The following is a 25,146-nucleotide window of genomic DNA, read 5'->3' as shown; positions in this document are numbered from 1 at the left end:
GCTGAAATGAAATTCACAAACATAACTGTGATATGCAGAAAACCGCAAATTGTTTCCTGCTTTGTTTCAAGCTTGCTTAAAACTGTTTCTTCCCCTTAAGACTGAATAAAGTTGCAGCAGCGACTTGTTTGGGTTGGCCTTTCTTCTCTAGGTGCCATCCTATTGGACCTCGAACAGACCTCTCTGCCCGGCATCGCCCACCTGGTCGTGGAGACGATGATCATTTCCGATCAGATCAGAGCCGAGGATAGGCCCAACGTTCTTCGGGCCCTGCTTCTCAAACACAGGTCAGTAACCAGGCTGACACTAGCATTAGGCTGTGCCTGATTGAGTGCATCACCAATTCATAACATTATTTCCTGCGGTGGTAAACAGTGAAGAACCACAGTTCAAGGAGAAGATGTTTCAAGTTAATGGAAAAGAGATGAAAAATAAAAGCCGAGCAGAGCAGTGAATCAGAGAAATAAAAGTGATTGTTTTCCCCGATTGGTTTGCAGCAGTTTAATTATAAAGACTAGTTAAAATGCTAACACCACCTTCGATTTTTGTAACACAGGGTGTCATCCTGTGTGCTGCTGCTGCTTTATGTTTGTAGGCGTGTGTGCCAGTGTGTGCACTAGCTCTGACAGATAGAGAGCAGAAAAAAAGATGTGACTTGGTGTGTAAGTTTTTCCGAAAGTTCTCATTGTGTCAGGGGACACAGAAGAGCAAACCATTTAGCTTTCTTGAAATATTTGAAAGGAGTCTGGTTAAGGCTCTTTTTGACTTTGTGCCTGACCCTGAGTAAAGATCATATTAACATGTAACACACTCATGTTAAGAAAAGGTTGTTTAAGTGTTCTTTATGCGTTTGGATTTACAGTAGCTTAATGAGAATGTGCTTCCTTAACATGTTTATCTTTGGATCTTTGAGAAAAAAAGCTTCCTGTTTATCCCTTGACTTCTGTTTCATGAGATATTCCCTAAAATCAGTGAGATTTAGTTGGTTCTTTACCCATGTATTAACCAACCTGTCAATTTAGGGTACTGTGGATGCAGCTTTGTTTACAATCTGACCCTGGATTGTAGGTTTGGTCGTATGAAGAATTAGATCCAAGCCTTCCTGCTCATTAATCATTATCCCACAGAGGAGAGAAAAAAAAAATTCAACTCAGGGGAACTGAGCTGGGAATTTCCAAAAAGTGACATTTAACAAGACTTGGCTCATCAACTGCTGTACTTCCCCGGGTTGACTGAACTGCAAATGTCAAGACTGGGCTGTATCTGTACTGAGTGTTAAAGCCTGTGCTGTTAGACTTGGCGTTTGAGTCTTCATTGTGTGGTCCTTCCTGGATGTTTGATCTTTGCCTTTGTTTAAGACCGTTGCTGATTCCTACGCACCGAGAGTGAAAAGGAGAGTGTAAAATTTATGTGTCCCCAAAATTCACTTTATAAATCCAGGCTTACTTTTTTCCTAAAAAACTATACGTGTTTTCATTTCAAATGTTTCCTGTTTCTTTCTAGCTGGCTCAGCTGTTATTTGAGCCGAGGAGTTTTCAGCGCTTTGCTTTTTTCTGCATTAGTAAGTCTAAGCCTGCCACTGCTGGATCGATGGTGTTGTTGGAAATTATTGGGTGTTGTTAAGGTTCAAAATATTGGGGATGGAGACAAGAGAAAAAACCACAATAACAACACTGGTCCGGCCGGGTTGAGTCAAACGATGATTTAATGATCACACACGTGGGAGATGGACACTGATGCAGACAGCCTCAAAATCTCAAAATGGTGGAGCATTGCTCAAACTTTTATAACCTCTGGTGCCTCCACCTTATCATAAAAAGCCTAAACATTCACATGCTCTCTCTCACACAGCGCCTAAGCTACGACCTTGGCTCCCCGTTTATCTGCTCCTGCTGAAATGGGGCAGAAAACTCCAGCACACTCTGTTCTCTTCTACTCAGACAAATTAGACAATAACCTCCTGCGAACAGTATTTCTTATAACTCAGCAATATAATGCATCATAAAACAATATCATTCATTCACAACAAGTCAGCAATTTAATGTAATGCAAATCAGTTTAACTAATGCAATAGTTATCAGCTTCTTCTAATTCAGGAGAATAATGCAAACTAAAACTACATAATAATTCACAATCTTTAATTAGGGGTATAACATGGCATAAAATAATATCATAATTTTACAGTGTGATGCTGTTAAACCAGCGGAAGTGTATATGAGTAGATATGGGAAGGTGGTGGTAATCATAGGACACTAGAACGTGCTTTTCGTTGTCATAATCCGAATTCAAAAAAGTAATATTTAACTAGCTATTCACAAAACACGTGAGGATATAGTTACTTACATCCTGTACCCAAGTCAAACAAATAAAAGCATGGAACTGTGACTCCAGTGCTCCCTGATATTGCCACTCATTGATTTGCCCTGGCATTGACACGACAGCTAAACTGTGATACACGTGGCCAATCGAATAGCGCTCTATAACACAGCGAATTACATTTTACAGTTACATAACTAGAGACTGGAAACAAGTCAAGTAAATGTTGGCTAAATTACCAGAGGAAAGACGAGCCCTGCCTGTCAGAAGTACATACAATGTTGCCATCTTACTCACAAAGCCTCCAATTAATATTAATAGAAACAAATCTAAATCCTGTTCTGCAGCTTATGATATTTAACTCAAGAGCTCCTGTGACTTTTGCTTTTCTAAAATGATGCTTTTGTACTTAGGTGGAAGTAGTATAGAAAATAAGATAAGGAAGACAAGCGCATTCCAGAACAACTTTTGAACTTGGAGTGAGACAGTTTTGTCAACTGGTGTTGAATTTTCCCTCACGCCTGTTATTGTTATACTTTACAAGGAGCTCAGAATGTCCCTTTTTCTCCTGACTGCATAGAACCTCAGTCCTGCCAGGTTCCCCCCTTTTTTTTAAGGCAGAATGGTACAGCCTGGATTTGAAGAAGAAGAATCTCTCCTGGATAATGGTGTGGTGACCTTAGTTAGACCCATGGATTATAGCGAACATGGCAACATTTACAGTTCTTTTTTACATATTTTGCACACATGCTCACAAAGCGCCACAGCAGATGCACTCAGAAGAAGCAGGCCAGTGGACGTTCTTAGCAGTGGGCCTTCATGCATTCGTTCCACATTTCACTGCCTTTTCGCATAAATTCCCAGCATGTCACTGGCTGGTTCCACAGGGAAAAGAACACTCCGTCATTAGAATCATCGCTAGGCTAAAAGATCAGATTTATGACGTGGAATAAAATCACACTGAAGTGCTGCTAGGATTTAGCTCATCGCTTACTCAGACCACTTTAAGGATCCTTTGGAAACGTTTTGTGTGCAATTGACTTCAGTGTCACACTTCGTTCTTTTGTCTTGGGGCGCTGTCTCTTCCAATTTGAGCGCAGTCTTATTGGACCATGTGGGCCTAATGAGTGAGGTGATGTCACCAGTGGACTGAACAGTGATGTAGTGAAACTTGGCCAGTTTGACATGCTTAAAAACTCGTCTTTAAGTGGGGTGAAATGTGCTTAACATCACACGCAAAGAAAGCAGAGAAAATAAGGGCTACAAAGGTCAGTCTCTGGCTCTTTTATTGATACCGTAATGCAAATATCACGTTAATGTGTCAACTCAGATTTTCCTGAAACCGCTTTCTGATTAGCTGCAAAGCGGTTTAATTTTGGAAGGATTTTGCTGATGACTTTTCTAAGATTTATGACCTCCACTGCAGCCGCATGAGGTAAAGATGGTCAACACATTAAATGAACAAAAGATGGATTAGGTGAATAAGAAGCACAGCTGTTTTGAGCATTTCTAGAATCCAGGTAATTCTGCAGCCCACTTAAAAATGATTAAGCTGTCCTTAGCATTAGGCAATTGAGCATGGATATTTTTGGCCTTGAAAACAGTAGTTATTAAATAATAGTAAAAGCAGCTGCACCTTCTGGAGGCTTTGAGTTAAGATTATATTTCTGATTCTTACCTTTGAAAAAGTGCTTGCAGAAGCACCCACTGGAATTTCAGGTCTTGTGAAAGTTCACGTAGGTATTTATTAATGTCATGGAAAAATGTTGACATTTACAAGACTGGACTTGCACCAAATTTGATTCAGACTATTTCCGTTGTTCTTATTCCCCTGAATGACCCTTATCATTTGGTATCACCAGTTCTTAGCTGTCTCCAGCTACGAGCAGGCTCGGGCAGTTAACACATTTAATTTTGGAGGTGCCGCCTCGTTGACAGAAGCGTGTTTCCGTTCTAAAGCAGCAACAAAAGTAAGCACAGTTGGGGGAGTTGTTGGTAGCATAATCCCATAACCTTCATCTCGAGTTCGACCACCTCCTTTTGAAGGTAACTTTCTTGGCCTTTCACTTTTACTCACTGACTTTTGTTTTCATTCACTGTCTGGTTAGATTTAGGCATTGAAATGTTACACCGGTAGTCTATTTTGTACCACCACAAGTACGAGTCTGCATAGGTTCAAGTGTTGGAGATAGGACCTGAAATCCCCATCTCAATGTCCAGCCTCCAGTTTCCTATCACTGTGCAGGCTTTTCCTTGCAGACAGTATAGGATGGCAGTTGCTGGCCATATCTATGGATGAGATAACAACTGCAACTGGCATTTCGAAATGAGAATGTATATAACAATTTGATAACTTTGATGATCTCTTAGCCCTTATTTGGCTCTCACATGAGATTGACTTTTGGGATTCAAATGAAATGAGTGGACGGGTATTGGTTGCTTATATCATCATTAGAATCTGCTCTCTTACTGTGACCCAAATCTCCTTCACAGCCTTGGTTGTGCTTTTGTGCGTTCTGCTAATTTGCAAAAGCCTCCATGTTAAGATGCTCATTGCTGTTTAATATTGTGATGTTAACTTTAATCACATTAACATTTTTTGCAGTTTAGTGACTATATTATATTGCAGGCATAGCTGGAAATTATACTTTGTATATATATATATATATTTTTTTTTTTTGCAGCCATCTAAGCGATCACAAAAATCGTTTTCATCGCCACCACTCATCCAGCAGTCTTCATGGCAGCTACAACCACAACCACGTCCACGACACCAACCAGCCATTGGTGTCCGAAGAGCACGATGAGCACCACGAACACAAAGGACCCGTGTATGATCCCAAACAAGACGTTTTTGTTAGCCTGTTTGTAAGTTTTCTCTTCTCTCTTTAATGTGTTACACATTGTCAGTGTCTCTGTAGTTAACGTCATTTACACAGCTCATTTGATTTTTAAGAGGCTCCTGACAGAGATCTGAGAAATATGGGGTCTCGGCGATGAAACAATGTGACGTCGTTGAAACAGTGCAGGCAGACAGCGCATTAAATTGGCTCTACCAAAGCCAAAGTGAGTGATTAAGTAGCTCTGACAAGATCCCACCGGGGTAATTGGACACAGCTATCTAAGTGGACGGAGATTAAAGGGATGCTGAGCTGTCTTGTTTTAGTTTATGGTTTGCATTAAGTTCTAAGAAGCACACAGTGAGCACAGATTTTGAACGTGGTTACACAAAATTCCTGATGTGAGGCCCGTGGCTCTCACTTTGGCCTTTGAGACGCTTCTTAACAAGGTCAGAGGTCATGTAAGTAGTTCTTGAAGTCGGAGAACGCAGGCCTCCCTGCGCCACATGTGTTGAGTTAAGTTCTTAGTCAGCGTACAGGTGCTTCTGGTTAAAGCATCTTGATATATTAGCTGCGAAAACTTGTTCCTCCTCAGCTTAAAATGTTGGCAAATTTAAACCAGCTTATTAAAAAATATTTTTGAGGCATAAAAAATGGTTTGAAATGAGATGTGACTGTTGATACCTACGTTCCCACAAATGTAAGAATAATGTCACATTATTAGCGCAGTTCTTTGTTATATCACATCACCCTGGCTAGCCAGTAATGTGGGTAATCTTTGTACTGTTCTTCCTCCAAGAAATCTCTCCACCCTCTGCCGGAGACTCATCCAGCCACAGCCAGATCTATGAAACTTCTCGCCAAGATTCCCAAAGACGCTGAGGCGGTCATTGTTTTAGTTGGTAAGCTTTGGGACAGAGTTTTTCTTTTCAGTTTTTATAAACCACTGGGAGAATAATGCTAATTTCTTGATTTGGCTGTGCCTCACAAACTGCCACTCTCAATATTTTTCTTGTGAAGTACATCAAATCAGTAAGCAGGTTTTTTTTATTTCTTTATTTTGTCCTGTTCTGTAAGGTTGTGTTGAATTTCTGGAGCAGCCGGCTATGGCCTTTGTCAGGCTGAGCGAGGCAGTCCTTCTGGAGTCGGTGCTTGAGGTTCCCGTCCCTGTTCGATTTATTTTCGTCCTTCTCGGTCCCAGTCAGTCCAACGTGGACTATCATGAAATTGGACGTTCTTTCTCCACTCTCATGTCAGACAAGGTAGCCTCCAAATCTCATTCTAAGGCTCTAAGGTGTGTAATTTTTTTTACTAATAGTGATAATCTGCTAAACCAAAATAGTTTTGAATCCTATAATATCTTTCCAGTGATAGAAAGTGGGGGTTAAAATTGGACAAGTCACACAGATTTCTAATTATCCTGCTTTTTCTGTCACGGCCATCCACTTCTGTTCTGGATTAGAACTTCCATGAGGTTGCCTACTTTGCTGATGACAGACAAGACCTCCTGAATGGCATCAATGAATTCCTGGACTACAGCATCGTGATTCCACCGTCAGACGTGGAGGGAAAAGACCTCCTGAAGACAGTGGCTGACTTCCAGAAACAGATGCTGCGGAAGAGAAAGGAAAGAGAGCTCAAGAAGCACAGCTCCTTAATTGGAGTAGAGTCAGAAATCAAAGGTAAAAAATAATGTACTTGAATTGTTCCAGACAGCACTGGTTCAGAAAAGGCTGGAAAACTTCAGTGAACAACTAGACACCTGGACACTTGAGACTTGTGTATTAGGGCTCAAATCAACAGAAGAAATGTGTCTAATCTATTCTCATGTCTTTTCTCTTCTGTAAGTTCTGATGTTTTCATAGAATCTATTGTAAATAGAAAAAATATAAAATTCATTCACTACCTTGTTTTTTGGAGGAAGAAATTATTAGATTTAGAAGAGCAAATGAATCGTTAAGTTATCAGCCAAATGCTAAAAAGCTTTGTTAGCAAGGAATGTGCATAGGCTATATAGACAGAAACCAATACAAGCTAATTAACAACCAAATAAAATACTAGAATTTTGCTTACAAAAGCTGGACTTCTTGGATGGCCTTTTCCAAAAGCAACCGGCAGCATAAATATGGTCAAATGGTCCATATCAGTAACTAGCATCATAAACAGCTAGCATCAATCGCTACGTATTTTAGCACCCACTGGTCAGTCACAGAAGTAATGAACTAATATTTGCAAAAAAAAAAAGCAGCAATAAAATTTAAGCATGGAAGATAAAGCACATAATTTACCCCCTGTACAGCTGTTATAAAGGAGACGTTTCTTTCTACTATAAAGTTGGACATTTTAAAATGAGGGTCAAAAAGAAATGACTCCCTTTTGGAGGTAACGTCAAGTGGCCAGTTGAAGAACTGCAGTGGTTTATTGTTTTTTACTCATGGATGGTCCGTGGATATTAGTTTGTTCATGCTGTGATGCCTGTATGAATGCCCACAGAGGTGAGTCCTGAGGAGGAGGAGGAGGGAGAACAGGAAGTGGATCCATTAAAGCGCTCAGGAATGCTGTTTGGAGGTTTGATCCACGACATCCGCAGGCGTTACCCGCAATATGTGAGCGACTTAAAAGACGCCCTGGACATGCAGTGCATTGCTGCTGTCATCTTCATCTATTTTGCCGCACTGTCACCCACTATTACCTTTGGAGGCCTCCTGGGTAATCAAAACTTACTTAAAATATATAGTCCATATTCTTTGATGTACTGCATCTAATTTGTCTATCTCTGTGTGGCTACTTCTACATACAGGAGAGAAAACAGAGGGCATGATGGGAGTGACTGAACTCATTGTTTCCACTGCAACTATCGGAGTTATATTCTCACTGCTTGCTGGACAACCCCTTCTCATCACTGGCTTCTCTGGACCCTTACTGGTGTTTGAAGAGGCCTTCTATAAGGTGACTTTTAACAAGACAATGACAACACAAAGCCTCCCTCTTCATATCATCCCATGTACTTTTTCTCTTGTCAGGTGATTAATCTGTCCTCTCACTCAGTTTTGTCAGGTCTACAACTTTGAGTACCTGACTGGTCGAGTGTGGATCGGCTTCTGGCTCATCTTCATCGTCCTGGTGATTGTGGCAGCAGAGGGTAGCTTCCTTGTCCGCTACATCTCACCTTTTACACAGGAGATTTTCGCTTTCCTCATCTCCCTCATCTTCATCTATGAGACTTTCTCTAAGCTCATCAAGGTAAGAATTTAAACAGTAATCAGTCCTGCAAATGCTAATAAAATCAGTCACATTGTATAGATTTACTCTTTCTTTTTTTTTCTTCCAGGTTTTTAAGGAACATCCACTGATGGCAGTGTATCCCACTGACGCCAGTGGGTCTCAAAATTTTGATGGTCCCATATACAACCAGCCTAACACTGCTCTTCTTTCTCTGGTGCTCATGATGGGCACTTTCTTTGTTGCATTCTTTCTCAGGAAGTTTCGAAACAGCCGGTTTTTAGGTGGCAAGGTAATAAACTTCCTTTAATCCTTTCAAACAAATCATATCATACTTCTCATGAGAATATAAATGGACTCTATAGAGCATTTTTTATTACATCTAGTCTAAGTCTAAAGTGAATGGACTTCTTTATGTTTAATGGAGACAAGGGTGAAACCACTGCGATACCTTGCCCTCACCCTATCATATGATCTATTAAGGTCAGCTGACACGTGTTGTGAGTGGGGGTTGAGGCGCTTGGGAAGAGATCTCAAGACTGCATTGTAGGTGGCTGACAGTTGGTGTCATAACCCACCGCATCTGTTTAATTACGGTTGTACACAGGGCACATAGATGGCTTCTTTTACTCTTCTGTCAAGCCCGCTTTGTTGTCGAAAGAGTGACCTTTACCCTTTAGGTGAGGGTGTACAGTATAGTGCTGCTCTGCACAGCATGCACAGTGTTGTTATCTTGTGTTTGGGAGCTTTTGTCCTTGAGATAAACCAGTATTTGTCTGAAGCTGCAGCTGGGTCTAAAGTACAATGCTCATGATAGGGTGAGGGAAGGTGTCACAGTGGTTTCAGCCGAAACCTCTGGTGATGTTAAGGACCCACACCTTTTTTCACACCGTGGCTCAGGTGAGGTCAGCAACCCTCACTAAGGTTTAAATACCTCTCTGAAACTCTCTTCCATTTGGTTTTAGAAGTGACGACACCTCTTGAATGAGAAGTGAAACATCTTCTTGAAATTTAAATTTCATTTACTTTCTAAATAAATACATATTTTACTGTATATTTTAGAAACAGTATTGTTTAAACTTCATCCTCTGTGGCTTTTCTGCATGCTGTTACCACTAAATATTGTGGAAAGGTGTCCAAACCTCAGCAGGGATGTGTGACATGCTGTGAAAGAACAAGGGCCATATATGAAACATTGCTCTTTAGCACTCCTAGTGGAGGAAAACGTCAGCGTTTATGTCAGAAGGTTGATTCTGTCCATCTGGACAGAAATGTTTTGTCACTCATACAAATGTATTCTTCATTCGCAGTTGAATGCATAATGACTGTTATGCAACTGTACCATTTATAAGTTTGGGAAAACCTGCAGTGAGCTAAGACTGAATAACTCACTTGTTCCAGATGAACATTTCTGGCATTTCTGTACCTGGATGACAGAGCATGTATCAAGACTTCACAGTTTATATTTGAAGGTAAACTGTAGCTTAAGATGAGACGAGGCAGGTAGGCTGTGTGATTTCAGATCGTAAATATCTTTGTCTCTGCACTGAAACGGTTATGTGCAGTTATTCAGTGATGCAAATACGTTTTTAAGCTTCTGTTTTACAGACAAACTACTGCTGGCTAGTCTTGATAGCTAAAGTGGTTTGTTTTGATGAAAAAAGAGCAGATCAGTCATATAATTTATACTCATTCATATGAAAAGCAATTCAAATCAGCATTTTTCCACTCAACAGGAGGTTGTTCCCTTCTGCATGACTTCTTTTTACATAATCTTTGACTTATGCTCAAGTGATGTTTCTCTTTATGAGATCTGGGATGTATTTTCACTTTTAATTTAATGTTTGGTTTCTTGATATCCCCAGGCCAGAAGGATTATCGGTGACTTTGGCATCCCGATCTCAATCTTAGTTTCAGTACTGGTGGATTACGCCATTACTGACACTTACACACAGGTAGCGTCACTGCTAATCACAGAAATCCTGCACAGCAAGTGCAGACATTTTTCAAAAGCTCTAACACATTTTTCTTTTCAGTATTAAAAACAGATTTTTTTTTTCTCTCTTTTAGAAACTCAATGTGCCATCAGGTTTTTCTGTCACGTCTCCTGATAAGAGAGGTTGGTTTATCAGCCCCTTTGGTGACAAGAAGCCCTTCCCCACTTGGATGATGGGGGCGTCTGTTGTTCCTGCCCTGCTTGTGTTCATTCTTATTTTCATGGAAACTCAAATTACTTCGTACGTTCGCACGCCATGATTATATACAGTTGCAAAGAATTCTGTACATGTGCATGAAATATGTTCACTAAAATAAACATTTTATTGTTTTCGTCTTGTTCCTCCAACATCTTAGGTTGATAGTCAGTAAGAAGGAGCGTCGGCTGGTTAAAGGCTCCGGCTTCCATCTGGATCTCCTGCTCATTGTCATCCTGGGTGCCCTCTGCCCCCTTTTTGGCTTGCCGTGGCTCACGGCAGCCACTGTGCGCTCTGTCACTCATGTTAACGCGCTCACAGTGATGAGCAAGGCCACGGCTCCTGGAGAAAAGCCCATGATCCAGGAGGTGAAAGAGCAGAGGCTCACCGGACTTCTTGTGGCTGTGCTTGTTGGTAAGAGGAGAGGCAAGGATGGGAGTGGGGAGTACCAAATGATTATGCAGCACACCCCCTTCCTTTTTTGATCATAGCTTAGCAACTGTAGTTAGAAAGGCCTGACATCAAGCCTGTTGTTTTAGATATACATACATTGCATTTATGTATATTTATTTGCAGACTTTCTAAACAGATGGTTGTTTAGAACGTCTACAGCACTTTGACTGCGATTTCTTTAAAAAAAAAAAAAAATGTGTATCATGCTCTGTTATGTAAGATTTCAAATAATCAATTAAGTCCATAAACTCATTAGGAAAAGGTCCTAATTGCTGAGGAGTTGGGGTATTTTCTCCCCACTGCAGGCCATTAAAAGGAATGCAGTTTTAAGGTGCTTTAACACAAGAATGGAGCCTCAAAGTCTGAAAGTGAAGCCAGTGGCCGAGTCAAATGAAAAGAACGTTTTTTAAGGAATCTGTGCAGTCCTGTGAAAAACAAATTAAACCATTACTTCTTTCGGAGGAGTTAAGAGGATAAGTAGTAGCCAGATGCTGCTAATCAAATGCACTTGACTAACTGATCTTTAGCAAGTTTGGACACTTCTATAAAAGCAGTATTCGTAGTTTTCTGGTCTGGAGCATTCGGATGTGTTACTACAATGCCACATTTTCCCCAGGAGTGGACGGACCAGCATATTCAGCCAGATCTCAGATTTTTCAGTGCACAGAGACACTGTTAGAAAACCCAAAAGCTCAGATTCTACAGGTCTCAATTCGCATGGTAAATATTAAAGTGCATGACAACATCAGAAAAACTGAACAAGTATTGCTTGTTTGGAAAGGGTTGCTAGGAGAAAGCCTCTTCTCTGTAAAAAGAAAGAACATAGTGTACTTAGCTTTGCAAAGTTTGCATCTGAACAAACCACAGGACTTCTGGAACAATGTGCTTTGGACATATGAGTGGAGTCATAATGTTTGGTAATAATGCACTGTGCCACTTGTGGCAAAAGCCAAACTAAAGGTTGGCTGAAATTGGGTCTTGCAACAGAACAATGATCCAAATTATAGCAGTAAATCAACAAAAGGAAAAGGAAAAGATTAAGGAAGGAGAACTGTGCATAAATTAATCCTCAAATAGTTGACCTGCTATACCTAATGAGCTACATCAACCCTAAAGTTCTTCTTAAGTCAGACAGAAAAAGATTACCTCAAGTTACTTAATGTTAAGATGGCTCTACAAGATACTGAATGGGGTGCACTTGGTCTTTCAGGGGTTTGCACAGAGTCTGTGAAAATGTCCATTTTCACATGATTGCATATACACTGTGTGGCTGCTGCCATAGTAAGTATAGCAACATTAATTCCAAAGTCAAAATAAACGCAATTATTTTGTCCAATTACAGAAAAACATATAAAGCCTGTTGTTTTTTAAGAGTTTGCCAACATTAACGCAGAAATTAACCTATTTAATTTAGTTAAAATTAATTGAAAAGGGGAGACAATGTAATCGGCTGGCAGAATTACACTTCTTATCATTCTATGTAAGGAAAGTGTAAGGATCAGAATTTACACCAGATCAATATTCAAGATGGAATAAAACACGAATCTGAACCAGTGGCTATTTCTAGGTAAATAAACGCGAGCTGGAAGAGTGGCAGCTCTGTAGCTCCTGCATGTCTAGACATTCATGAAGGTTGACTCAGCCCAACAACAGCTTAAAATGATTTTTCATTCTGTTTGTCTTCAAAATGAGCCGAGACAGTCGTTCTACAAGAAGAAAATTTTGTGAAAGTGAAAATGCACTGCCTGACATTGCAGCATTGTTTTTCATCCACTGACTCATTGCGTTTTGCCGACTGAAAGTCTTGTTTCAATTAAGGTAGGGTTCCCGAAGCAATCTTAAGTCTAGTTTGATCCAGTTTGGGTATGCAGGCGTGGTGAGTCATCATGATTGTTGAGCTTTTGTTTGAGTGAAATGCTGTTTGGATTAGGAAGAAGACTGTTTGGATTAGCCCTCAGAGTATCTTAACCAAGGCATCTGAAGAGGGAGTGTGTTTCTAATAAAAGGCACGACAGCGTGTTTGTTTTTAAGGGCCGTTCCCGTTCCCTTGTTGAATGAATAATTTTCTCCACAGTTGCCAGTTATTGTGCACGCATGCAGTAAAATCATGTTAAAAGTCCCCCTTTAAATCCCTGTTTGCCCATCAGGTATGTCCATAGTGATGACAGATATTCTCCGCCTCATCCCTCTGGCTGTGCTCTTCGGGATCTTCCTGTACATGGGGGTCACCTCTCTGACGGGCATCCAGCTGTACGAACGCATAACGCTTATGGTCACGCCTGCCAAGCACCACCCGGACCACATCTACGTCACCAAGGTAGCACACGCAATAGCAGTGTTTACATGCCCTCTGCTCTATTATGAGCGGTAACATGGAGAAACCAAAGCCAGCAGAGCAGCAACTGCGGGACCAAAATGACGTCCGTCCTCAGCGTTTGAGTTAAATCAAAAGAAAAACAGAGAGGCTTAGATGCTGAGAGTCAGAGACATACTACAACGTCACAGTGGATAATGACAAATCCCAATGAAAACCATGCACACCAGATTTCTGGTTTAAAGTCCTGGTTTCGAAAGAGTTTTTTCCTGGAGTTTGGACCCAAATCTGAGAGTAACCTCAACAGTTTAGGGAAAAGCACAGTTCATTTTCTGGCCATCTGGTTACTAATTCATCCATTCCTCTTATTTCACCTGCAGCTGTCAGACTATAGCATAGTTTTATCTACTCTTTGTATTACTGGTGTCAAACCATTTACATCTGTAATTTAAAACATCTAATTCAAATATTAAAGCAAAAAAAATCAGAAAAGATAAAAATAAAAACTAGATTCTAGAAAAATGTCTTAATTTTAGTCTTTTAGCGTTACTTCATGTCGTGTTGTGCTGTATTCTAAAACCTTGTAAATTTTGCCTCCCGTAAATCATTCAGTATTTATATTGCATCAGCTGGCTATAGCATTGCCTCAAAATGCTTTATATTAAAAGGTAAAGATCCTGCAATACTCGAGAGAGTCTTCTATAAGAAGACACATCCTCCTCTGTCACACCAACCCTCTGCATGTCCTCCTTCACTACATCCATGAACCTCTGGATGAAGCTCCGTCTTCAACATCCTTTGCCCAATATATTGTTGCTGAAATTTGAAATAAATTAAGGCGCACACAGCCAGGCTGTCTTTATGAGTTTCATTACTTTTGTTAAGCGGTCAAACAGCACAGGCAATGTGACAGTAGCCTGCATCTTTATAGAGACGGGTTATCTCTCTGCCATGGTCACAGAATACTTTGTGTAATAAAAAAATAACTCGTACATCAACATGTGATATATCTGGAAAATAGCAAAGCTCCGATATTGTCAGGTCAGCTAATCTTAACACCATCAAACCAACTTAACACCTTCAACTCAAAAACATAACCTCTTTTTCTAAAGTTGCTGTGTTTACATGTGCAGCAGATTACCTAGATGTTAAAAAAACAGTTATAACTGGGATGTAGTGGGATCTTGATGTACACACAGCAGCAGTGCGTGAAAACACACACTCTCCATGGGACTACATAGTAGGATTGTATTTCATGTCTTACCAGAAACTTAAACAGCACGTCCTCAAGTGCGCAGATGCTTGCTCTCTCTATTATTTTTTTTTTAACAGCACAGTTTCCAACCTAATAGCTCACGTAGAAAAGCTTAGATCTTGTTATGTAGGGAACACTCCCTGCTAACATGTCTCCCATTCACAGCCAGAGCAACTTTGCAGCTGCTTATCGTGATAACTTGCAATAAAGCCTATGAGACTGTAAATAAATTACAACCATTCCCATGTCTTAAAATCCAATCTTAATGGCTTTGTAATTCAAAATTTTCCCTGGTGAATTTCTTAAAAAAAGAGAGACAGAAAATCTAACCCTCATGCATGTTTAAAAAAAGATTAGATGCAGAATTTTCCACTAGATGGAGCCAAAAATGTGATTTGTGCATCTCTGGATATATCTGTCTGTGCTGTAATTTCCTGGTTTCTAACCCTCTGACCAATATGTGTGTGTTTCTTCAGGTGAAGACATGGCGCATGAACATGTTTACCATCACCCAGCTGGCATGCATCGTGGCTCTGTGGGTAGTGAAGTCTACTGCGGCCTCCCTGGCGTTCCCCTTCGTCCTCATCATGACGGTGCCGCTGCGACGCCTCATCCTCTCCAGGATCTTCGAGGAGCGTGAGCTCCAGGCGGTAAGTTTAGGTAGCAGAGGCTTTCCGAGAATGTTTGCCACAATCATCCGATCCCACATAGCCTCGAGATACTTACTGTATACGGCAAATTTAAAATTCAGCGGACGTTTGCATGTTTTTATATCGGTCTAATACTGACTTGCAGGGCTTGAAACAAATTTGACCCCTGACAGTTCTGATGATTATTTTTGCCCCTGTGATCATTTCATCCAAATCATTTCAAGACATACGCAGATATTGCTTTTTGCTTTTGGGTTTCATGTTTTCTTGGACAGATCCACCTAAACCCATACATGTCATCACTGTCAAATTAAAACCTTCCATTTCCTAAATGTCAACTTTTTAAGAGCAAGAAAATAAGCTTATTCTTAACATGACCACCGTTCATGTGTTCTCATGAACTCTCTGCGCTGCAGAATTGCCCCAAACCACCTAAAGGACTGGCAAAAGTTGAAAATTGCCAAAGCTGAACCTCCTTGACGTCAAATCCTCCACTCCCCCGAACCTTCACCCTTGTATGAACTCCATAATAAATGTTCCTGTTTCACATTCTTTGCTTTGCTTTTCTGCACTATAGACAATTGGTAAACCAAAGAAAGTCAAAGGGGAAAAATGGCCTTGTAGCTCTGGTTTGTCTCATGTTCACATTAGTGGATGAAATAATGTGAACCTGAGGGAAAGTCATTCCTAGAAAAACTTCTAATGATCCATGTATGGGAAATGCAAATTAAAAAAACAAAACAAAAAAGAAAACTACTAAGTACATGATTTGGACCTTTGCTAGTCAAGATTGACACATACCATCAATGATTTTCTACAATAATTCCATAAATATAACCTAAATCCCAAAAAAGTGGAAACAGTTTGTAAAATGTTAATAAAAACAGAATGCAGCGATCTGCAGATCTCATAAATAAATCCATATTTTCTTCACATGGGAATATAAAAAAACATATCAAAGGTTTACATTTTCCTGTGTTGCTGCATTTTCTTGCTTCCAGAAAAATACTAGCTCAGTCTGAATCTGACACATCTCAAAAACGATGGGACAAAGGCAACAAAAAACTGGGAAAGTAAGTGGCACTAAAAAGAAACAGCTGGAGGAACATTTTGCAAGTAATTAGGTTAACTGGCAACTGGTCGGTTACATGACTGAATAAAAGGGAATTGTGGAACACTCTCAGAATAATATTCCTCAGTGTAAAATTGTGAAGCCATATGCAAACATGATCCAGAAACACGCTTCTCTGGGCCAAGGCTCATTTAAAATGGACTGAGGCAAAGTGGGAAACTGTTCTGTGGTCAGACGAATCAAGATTTGAAATTCTTTTTGGACAACATAGATGCTGCATCCTCTGAACTAAAGTGGAGAGGGAACCTCTGGCTGGTTATTGGTTCAAAAGCCTGCATTTCCGATTCTAGGGGGATGTATGAGTGCCTTACGGTGTGTTCACACCGAACGCGATGGACGCGAATAAAACGCCCCAAACGCCCCTAATTTGACGCGTGTACATTCGCGTCTCAACGCGTGTCCAAGAAAAATCCATCGCGCGTCAAAATGTGAACCGGAAATGTGGGAGGAATGTGGGAGGGAGTTGTGCCAGACCGGTATCTTTGCAAGATGGCAGCTATCGAGCTAGCGCTTGAAGAGAGAGTCTCCCTTCTCTATGTACTGTGGAGAGCAGAGCAGCAGCGTAAAAGACGTCCTCGCCGTACCTGGGTCCATCAGGTCCTCCAGAGGCATGAGCAGTTTGGTGAGTTTCACCACTTGCTCCAGGAGCTGCGCCTGGATGACGGCCGATTCCAGCCCTATCACCGTCGGCCAGTTTGAGGACCTGCTTTCCCTCGTCGGTCCCAGCATCGCCCGCCTAGACACCAACTACAGACGCTCAATCCCACCTGCAGAGCGCCTGTCCGTCTGCCTGAGGTTAGTAAAACTATTTAATACGGTAGTCCTTTATTGATATCTGTGCTAATATGCTAATCCATCCAGTTATACACTGCTAACATGGATGTGCTATGCTAACAGTGAATGCTGTCGGTTTTTACTGAAAGCAAACTGTGGTACAGAGACGACTCTTTATAATATTTCTAGTGATACTCAGAAGGTCTCATCAAGTCCCGATTTAATTCGATTTATGCTGTTATCAGTGTTTGCAATGATAGCATGGCTGTGGTGTCCTATCAATGTATGCGCTCGGTGTTTGCTGATATCAAACTGTAGCATTAGGACCACTGAGTTAACCTTTGTAGTGATACTCACACCTTTTTATTTAGACCTGGTTTAATTCTGGGATAGTTGAATATTTGTATATAATCCCTGCAGCTGTCAGACTCTATAGCAGGGGTCACAGCCTTTATTAAAACAGAGTTAGATAAAACTGAACAGTTTGGTTCATCTCTAGTTACATGGTTCTATCTTGATAAGCTGTCTTATCACAGATTAATTTTTCAAAAATATTAATGATTTAAGCAAGGAAAGGGCTACATGTCAACACACAACTCTTTATTTCTATTAATGTCTTACTTAATTCCTACCTGATTGACATGTTTAGGAATTATGAGTGATTGGCTCACTGTAGTTGTGAAAGTTGCTACCAATCAAATTATGATATGTTAAAGTTAAAACAAAACACAACTGTTTTAGATATTATCTAATATACATTTTGTAATTATCCTTATAATTACAAAATGTTTTATGTAAGATTTAAGTTTTGTGATTTATATCTGACATCACAAAAGTATTTTGGAATTTGAATAATGTATTTTGTAACTGCAGTACACATAATACTGATTTTGAACAATTTTGTCCAGGTTCCTTGTCACCGGGGACTCCTTCAGGACCATCGCGTTCAGTTTCAGAGTCGGTGTGTCCACGGTGAGCCAGATCAACCCCCAGGCAGCGACGTCCATCTGGGACTGTCTAGTGGACGACTTCATGGCTGTGCCTTCACCTGGAGACTGGCGGTCCATCACAGAGGGATTCCAGGAGCGCTGGAACTTTCCTCTGTGCTGTGCAGCTCTGGATGGGAAGCACGTCCAGACAAAGGCACCCCATATATCATATAGGAGACACACACATTGATATACACTAAATATTCATTTCATTTCTTTTTTGTGGTGCCCAAATTGATGCACCTGCTTGATTTTGTTTAAACAATTATTGCACACTTTCTGTAAATCCAGTAAACTTCTTTTCACTTCTCAAATATCACTGTGTGTGTCTCCTGTATGATATTTAACTGACATTTTTTATTGTAACAACCAACGATTTATACAGGAAAATAATGTCTATTAACAAGGTTGCCCAAACTTCTGCATCCCACTGTATCAGTATATTTTGTCATTAGTATAATATGAAATAAATTCTACATGTGTCAAGTTGTGTGCCAACATTTGCTGTGTAGTAGAACTGAGACATTAGTCATTATAAACATTTATTTGAAATAATATTAAAAGTCTCAAACAGAAAAACATTAAACATAAATATATAAAATATAAGAATTTACAGAGAGACAGGAATAAAAAGGACCAGCTGCTCTCCAGAGCAGGAACAAGGCTGAGGAGGAAATGCTCCATTGGAGACTGGTGTGGCCTCTTCAGGGACTCCAGGATGGCCAGCTCCACCGCCGATGGACCGTCCTGGGACCCGTCCCTCATCTGCCTCGGAGCCGTCCTCCTCTGTGGGCCTGTAAAACAGCACAAAACACAAAGAAATGAGAAGGCTGCTACTAGATTTTAATTTCAACATTGAAAAAAAAAAAAAAAAAAACAATAACAGGATATAATCAGATTGGTTGTAGATATTTAGTAAAGGTGATCACAAGGGAATCCCACCGACTAAAAAGGTATCAGTGCTTGCTGTACATATCTGTGGGTGCAGCAGCAGGAGCTCAGGGACTGGGGATGCTCTGCTGCAGAATCAGTTGGTTCTATCAATACAGTATTAAATGTTAACAGGTTGGATATAATAATCGTAGAGTAGACAGTGGTCCCTCATTTATTGCAGGGGTTCTCAGAATAACTAGCCCCTGGTCACAGTTCTCACAATTGATTCTCAAAGTGCAAACCTTTGTAGATTGCAAAACGTAAAAGTATTATTATGCCGCGGTTTGTCTTCATCTGCCCGCCACTTTCGTGCGCCTTTTTCCCTCACGGTGCAGGTGTGTATTTCCGAATGAGGCTCATAGTTATGGGTGTTTTTGTGCTGTTTTTTCTATTGGACGCGATGGTTATCAAAACCAAACGTGATAAATTTGGCAAGCGCAGGAGACACGGCACGGAGCAGATTTGTCAATCAGGCTGCAGAATGCAATGCTGTACTGTGCAATAAAAAATCAGCGAAAAGCAAAGCAGTGACGGATGAACAGCGGGACCACTGTGTGCTGTTTATTAATAAACAATAAAATATATTCCTAAATGACAACATGCATAAAAGCAGAACGGTATTTGTACGTCAGTGGGAAAATAGCGGTGGCTTGCTAGCTTTTGTGCGGCTTCCCCGGGTCAGTGAAAACTTTCAAAAGAGAAATGAATGAACTTACCAGGTTGCCCGATCTCTTCACATATCTTCCTCCAAGCTCGGTCCTTTTTATTCCTGTCTCGGTACTGAAAGCAGCTGGTGTTGTACAGCTCCGAGTTGTTTGCTACCGCATTGATTAGCCTTCCCCTCCATTGAAGTATGAAAGGCTTTGGCTGGATCTGCCCCTTTGACCTAGTTAACAGCCACGTCACCAGGCTCCTGATTGGTTGTCGCGGCGCGATTTGACGCTGGAGTTCAGATTTTTCCAACTCGAGCGGTAGACGCGAAACGCGCGTATGCACAAAATGCAACACAAAAACTCACGCGCGTGGTTTTATTCGCGAGTCAAACGCGCCAGACGCGCTACACTGACGCGCGTTTCACGCGTTTTGGCGTTTTCGCGACGCAAATCTGCTTCCGAATTTTCGCGGGACCCGCAATCGCGCGTCATCGCGCCTTTCCATTGACTTTACATGTAAACCTGACACTCTATTCGCGTCCATCGCGTTCGTTTGCACATCTGGAAAGTCACCATAGGGTATATACAACTTTTAGAGCAACTACACTACCATCCAGACAATGTCTTTTTGAGAAGGCCTTGCTTATTTCAGCAAGACAATGCTAAAGTGCATACTTCATACCTTTACAAGACCTTTCTGAAACATTTGGGACATGATGGAAAATACAACAAAGCAGGCCCAGGACTGTTAAGCAGCTAGAATCCTCTATCAGACAAGAATGAGACAACATTCCTTTCCCAAAAGTCCAGCATCTGCTCTCCTGAGTTCATTTACAAACTGATGTAAAAAGACGATGAGACGCTACAAAGTGGTAAACATGTACCTGTCCCAACTTTCTCGAGATATATTGCTGCCATCAAACTCAAAATGACCGTATGACCTTGAAATGGTCATTTTTTTCTCAATTTAAACATTTGTATTTTTTCTGTGTTCTATAGTTCACAAAATATGGGTTTGAGATTTGCAGATCATTGCGTTTTCTATGTAGTTAAAATTACAGCATTCCAATGTCTTTTTTGTTTTTTTTGAACTGGGGATTGCAATTGTTTCACGAATGTTCTTCTTGTTACCACATTTTCCAATAACGACCTATAACTCAGTTCTAAACTGTATATAAAGAAAAAGAATAAAATAAAAATAAAAGCAGACGTTTTAAAAAATGTCTTACTTTTGTCTATATGTTAAACATAATTTGAAAGCCTGCACCTGTGATGCTAAATTGGCTAATGCAGATTAACACAGAAAATTAGATAGACATTACTGTAGTCTGCTTCTTCAAGATTTGGTGACTTTTAAACAGTCAGGCTAGCTTTTTCCATCTGTTTCTGTCTTTGTGTTTAATTTAGGTTAAGTTGCTGCCCGTTGCTATTTGAACTCGCTAAAAAGTCAATAATAGCTGAGCAGTGGTAAACCTTGAAAAAGTTATACGCAAACCAGAAACCTTCAGATTAAAAGTTGTGCCTCGCCACCGCAGCCAACAATTATCAAAAGATGCAGCTTTTATTTTAAAGGTTAATGTTTTCTGTTTCCAGAAAACAGTTTGTGTCACGCTTTTCCTAATTTCACCATTGCTAGCAGAGTACCTAGCGGCAGCAAATGCCATCAACCTTCAGCAACCACTTGCCAAGTGGTCAGGGAATACATGACTGGCAGATGGTTGCCGGCTGGTCTCTTGGGCTCTGTGCTAAAGCCTTAGCTTGCGAAAAGCAGCCTATTTTTTTTCAGGCATTGATCTTAGAGGCACTAATTGCTGTGTATAATTAACAGAGTACTGCTCAGTCAAAATGCATGCATTGCTGTATTTAAATTATGAATAAACAATGATGGTGTCAGTGTGCTAGTTTATTCCACAGCATTGTTTTAATTGGCAGCGCTAAACTATGCTTAATTTGTCCAGAATGAACATTAAATGAAAATAATAAGGTATTTCAACCCTTTGCAGCTGGATTGTGATGAAGATTCGCCCAACTTTGATGAAGATGGACGAGATGAGTACAATGAGATCCACATGCTTGTATAAATTTAAGCTGGAACCAGCTAAAAGGATCACCTACACCCTGCAGGTCTGACCGATCGGAGGAAGCAAATCTTGGAAACCTCATTGTCTCTGGATAGCAAGAGGAGCTTCTGCAATGGTGTTTGTAAAATATACAGAATCTATAGCTGGATAAGCACTTTTTACCTTTATTTAATCCATTTTTTTAAAAGCACATCTAATGTTAGATCTTTGTGGTGGTGTCGATGTCTTAACCCTGACAGAAATAGCTCTGAATGCATACCTGAAGTGGACTATACCAAATCTAGCAGCATACATAACTTATATGAACTCTTTTTACCTGATGTCTCCCTTTAATTAGTCTGCAGGTTCTGGGCATAAGTGCAATGATAGTGGGGACCTTTAGGACTGCAGCAGGCTTGATTAATTCAGGCTTATTTTGGGACTGATCTGTGAGAAAGGAAAGATTTTCTTTAATGAGGAGAGGATTTCAATCAAACTTAATAATGTTTTCAGATGAACTTTCTCTAAATGTAAAGCCTTCAATTGGTTTTACTGCCTCTGTTGTTAAACTGCCTTTTTCCTTTGTATTACTGCCTTTGTCTATAGGTTGCAATGGTGTGCAAACAAGGAGTTAAGTCAGTCCTTTTCCTTTCTGTACAGACTTGTAGGGAAAAAAGGTCACGTTTCTCTGCCAACCCAGCTCCCTGGCACAAGTCCTCATCTCTAAATGTAGTCTCCCGTGAATCCAAAATCCCCTAGAGACTGTGCCTCTTCATGGGCTGCCACTGTACTTTTTTTTAAGGTGATTAATGCCCTCCACTGATCCCATTATTATGACCTTGGATGTATAAGTAAATAGCTAACATGGTCTAAACCTATTTTTCTACTTTGTTGTATCTATTTATTTTGTGACCTTTTGGACTTAACGCTATACCATGTTCTTAGTGGTATTTAGATTTCGGATAGCTTAAGCTACTGTTAGAGTTAGTGTAAAATATAAAGAACATTGTGTAGAGTGACACGTTAAAAACAGAAAAATGTGTCTTTATTTGAAGTATCTGTCAGTTTTTTGCTAAATTTGGTATATTTTTTAAGAGATGTCATGAATAATGCACTTGGCTAACACAGACACGATAGTACTGAAAATGTTGGGGAGCATTTAAACATTTGCAGGATGCATGAAGGTTGCATTGCACAGACTGACTGTGAGCTTGGGATTGTAATTTACCATCTATTTTTAGAGTTATCCTATATTGCAACGGACACCTGCTGCTTCAATAGGTACACCTGTTCATCTCTTTGTTATCGCAAATCTAATCAGTCAATCGTACTGCAGCAACTGCAGTAATGTATGTATGCATATAGACAGGTCAAGATGACTTCTTGAAATTTGTCCAAGCATCACATTTGGGAAGAAAGGTGTTTTTAAGTGACTTTAAATGTGACATGGTAGTCGGTGATAGGCAGTCTGGTCCGAGTATTTCCGAAACTGCTGATTTGCTAGGATTTTCCCACAAAACCATCTCAAGGGTTTACACAGAATGGTCTGAAAAAGACCATTCTGTTCTCTTTCTGGGTGAAAATGCATAGCTGATGCCAGAGGTCAGAGGAGATTCTGCTTTGAGCTGATAGGAAGGCAGCAGTAGCTAAATTAACTGCTCATTGCAGCCAAGGTATGCAGAAGAACATCTTGGAATGAACAGCATATTGAACCTTGAATCGGATGAGCTACAACAGCAGAAGACCAAAAACCTCAAAATCCCTCCGCCAGATCTCAAAAGGGGGTCCAACCTGGTACTACCTAAGGTGTACCTAATAAAGTGTAGTTTTGACACATGCACATTTTCAGAAACCTTTCTTATTTCATGCTACACAGAAACACATAACAGCTGCTGTACATAAAACAACAAAAAGATAAAACTAATTCATTAATTAGTGTTGGAAATTGGTGTGATTTTACTATATTTGGCTCAATGGTCCATTTACGGTCAGCAATTAAAAGCTTAGGAACTGAAAGAAGAAGCTTCACATTTAGATGTTTTGAGGATATTCACTGTCTGGTTCACCAAACATTAGGATTATAAAGTTTATTCGTATTGATTTAAAATAGACGGGAGTTGTTGAATACAACAAAAAAAGTGAGCACATTGGGTTCTGGTCTTTTTCCATGTTTGCATTCGGTGGCTCCCTTGCTTTCATCACTGACACACTCGGGAAGCGTCAGCTGAGTCCTGGGGATTCTAACTGGGTGGATATCTGCAGAAAGTCAGCAATTGTCTGCTGTTTTTTCTTACAATATCTTGATGGCACACTCTTTGATCACATTCAGTGAAAGTGGAAAAGAACAGCAGAGATGATTGAACCCAAACCCAAATTCCTCACTCTGGGGGATGCTTGGCAAAAAGGTTAATTCAACATGAAAGTCTGTTTCTTTGCACTGTTACTACCAAAATGTATCTACTGCTAACATTTAGTCTATGAACCTTTTAAAAGAAAACAGTGGATAGTAAGTTAGGAGAGAGAGAGACTGCTTGGCAGCTGAAGAGGTTTCTATAAATTACTGGCAAACAAGGCCAAAACCCCACTATAAACATACTTTAAATGGTCAGCAATGTACTGTTATTCATCTTATTTCACATAACCATGCCCTATATTATGAGCCATGCAAAGATTCAGTCTCAGGGGAAACTGACCTTTGATCTGTAAATATTGCTCCCCAGCCTTTAGTTTGTTGCCTCTTTGTGTAAATAAAGCGGTCAAGGCAATCCGGCGCTTGCTATGTAAAAATCTATGGCTTACAGTCCCGGCTTTTATGTTGTACAATGTAGGAAAAAGAGGTCAAGTGCGTAGAATTATGTGTTTACTCCAGTGAAGTGACATAGAAGTTTAACGGTAAATGAATCTCTCTTTCCCCCCTAGATTGTTCTCTGTAGGCCTGCACTTGAAGCTCCACTTTGATGTGAAGCGTACACCTGCTGCAGTCTGTATTTAATTCTGCAGCTCCCCGAGTTAATGAGTAACACAATGTGCTTTGAATTAGCACTCTGTAGCAGTTTCATTTAAAATGGGCTGCGTTATTAATGGACCTTTTCAACCATGTGTTTATGTTTCAGGAGTTTACAGAGACTGGAATGGCAAACTGAGGGCAGAGACAGTGAGGTATTTTCTTCATTATACCCACCCCTATCCGTATTCGTGACATTATTGAATGTTTGCCTCTGACTGAGTGTGTTTTTAGGGGCAGGAACTTGATTTATGGAAGTTCACTAATGACACAACTATGAGTGGTCACCATGTTAGAAAGCGCACTGCCAAATAATTTTGCAAAAAAAATGAAAAAACTATTTTTGTTGTTGATGTTTT

The 25,146-nt window shown here is 40.3% G+C and overlaps 2 protein-coding genes and 1 long non-coding RNA gene across 3 annotated transcripts in view; 2 read left to right on the top strand and 1 right to left on the bottom strand.

The window, feature by feature from the left end:
* Positions 1-25,146, top strand: part of slc4a3 (solute carrier family 4 member 3) — a 66,636-nt gene extending 41,490 nt beyond the window's left edge. The window contains exons 9-23 of the mRNA XM_085434588.1: positions 152-287; positions 5,001-5,184; positions 5,956-6,058; positions 6,234-6,418; positions 6,619-6,838; positions 7,650-7,865; positions 7,957-8,105; positions 8,205-8,399; positions 8,488-8,670; positions 10,244-10,333; positions 10,449-10,615; positions 10,731-10,984; positions 13,171-13,340; positions 15,069-15,242; positions 21,727-25,146. Coding sequence (XP_085290714.1) covers positions 152-287; positions 5,001-5,184; positions 5,956-6,058; positions 6,234-6,418; positions 6,619-6,838; positions 7,650-7,865; positions 7,957-8,105; positions 8,205-8,399; positions 8,488-8,670; positions 10,244-10,333; positions 10,449-10,615; positions 10,731-10,984; positions 13,171-13,340; positions 15,069-15,242; positions 21,727-21,804 — 2,504 coding nt within the window. The 3' untranslated portion in view covers positions 21,805-25,146. The remainder of the gene's footprint in view (positions 1-151; positions 288-5,000; positions 5,185-5,955; positions 6,059-6,233; positions 6,419-6,618; positions 6,839-7,649; positions 7,866-7,956; positions 8,106-8,204; positions 8,400-8,487; positions 8,671-10,243; positions 10,334-10,448; positions 10,616-10,730; positions 10,985-13,170; positions 13,341-15,068; positions 15,243-21,726) is intronic.
* Positions 16,814-19,020, top strand: LOC146691266 (uncharacterized). Its single transcript, XM_085434587.1, has 2 exons — positions 16,814-17,169; positions 18,057-19,020. Exons 1-2 carry the CDS (start codon positions 16,910-16,912, stop codon positions 18,325-18,327), a joined length of 531 nt encoding a protein of 176 aa, XP_085290713.1. The 5' UTR covers positions 16,814-16,909; the 3' UTR covers positions 18,328-19,020.
* On the bottom strand, positions 18,667-20,244 carry LOC146691265 (uncharacterized). The gene is made up of 2 exons (XR_014915563.1): positions 19,787-20,244; positions 18,667-18,931 (listed from the first exon to the last, which is right to left on the bottom strand). It is a non-coding gene; the product is annotated as an uncharacterized LOC146691265 (long non-coding RNA).

This window comes from Copadichromis virginalis, linkage group LG16, assembly GCF_057382275.1.
Source record: "Copadichromis virginalis isolate Kocher_CV1m ecotype Utaka linkage group LG16, C_Virginalis_male_GT1.1, whole genome shotgun sequence".
Lineage (NCBI taxonomy): Eukaryota > Metazoa > Chordata > Actinopteri > Cichliformes > Cichlidae > Copadichromis > Copadichromis virginalis.
Note: the sequence above shows the minus strand (reverse complement) of the source record. Positions and strands in the feature narration are given on the sequence as shown.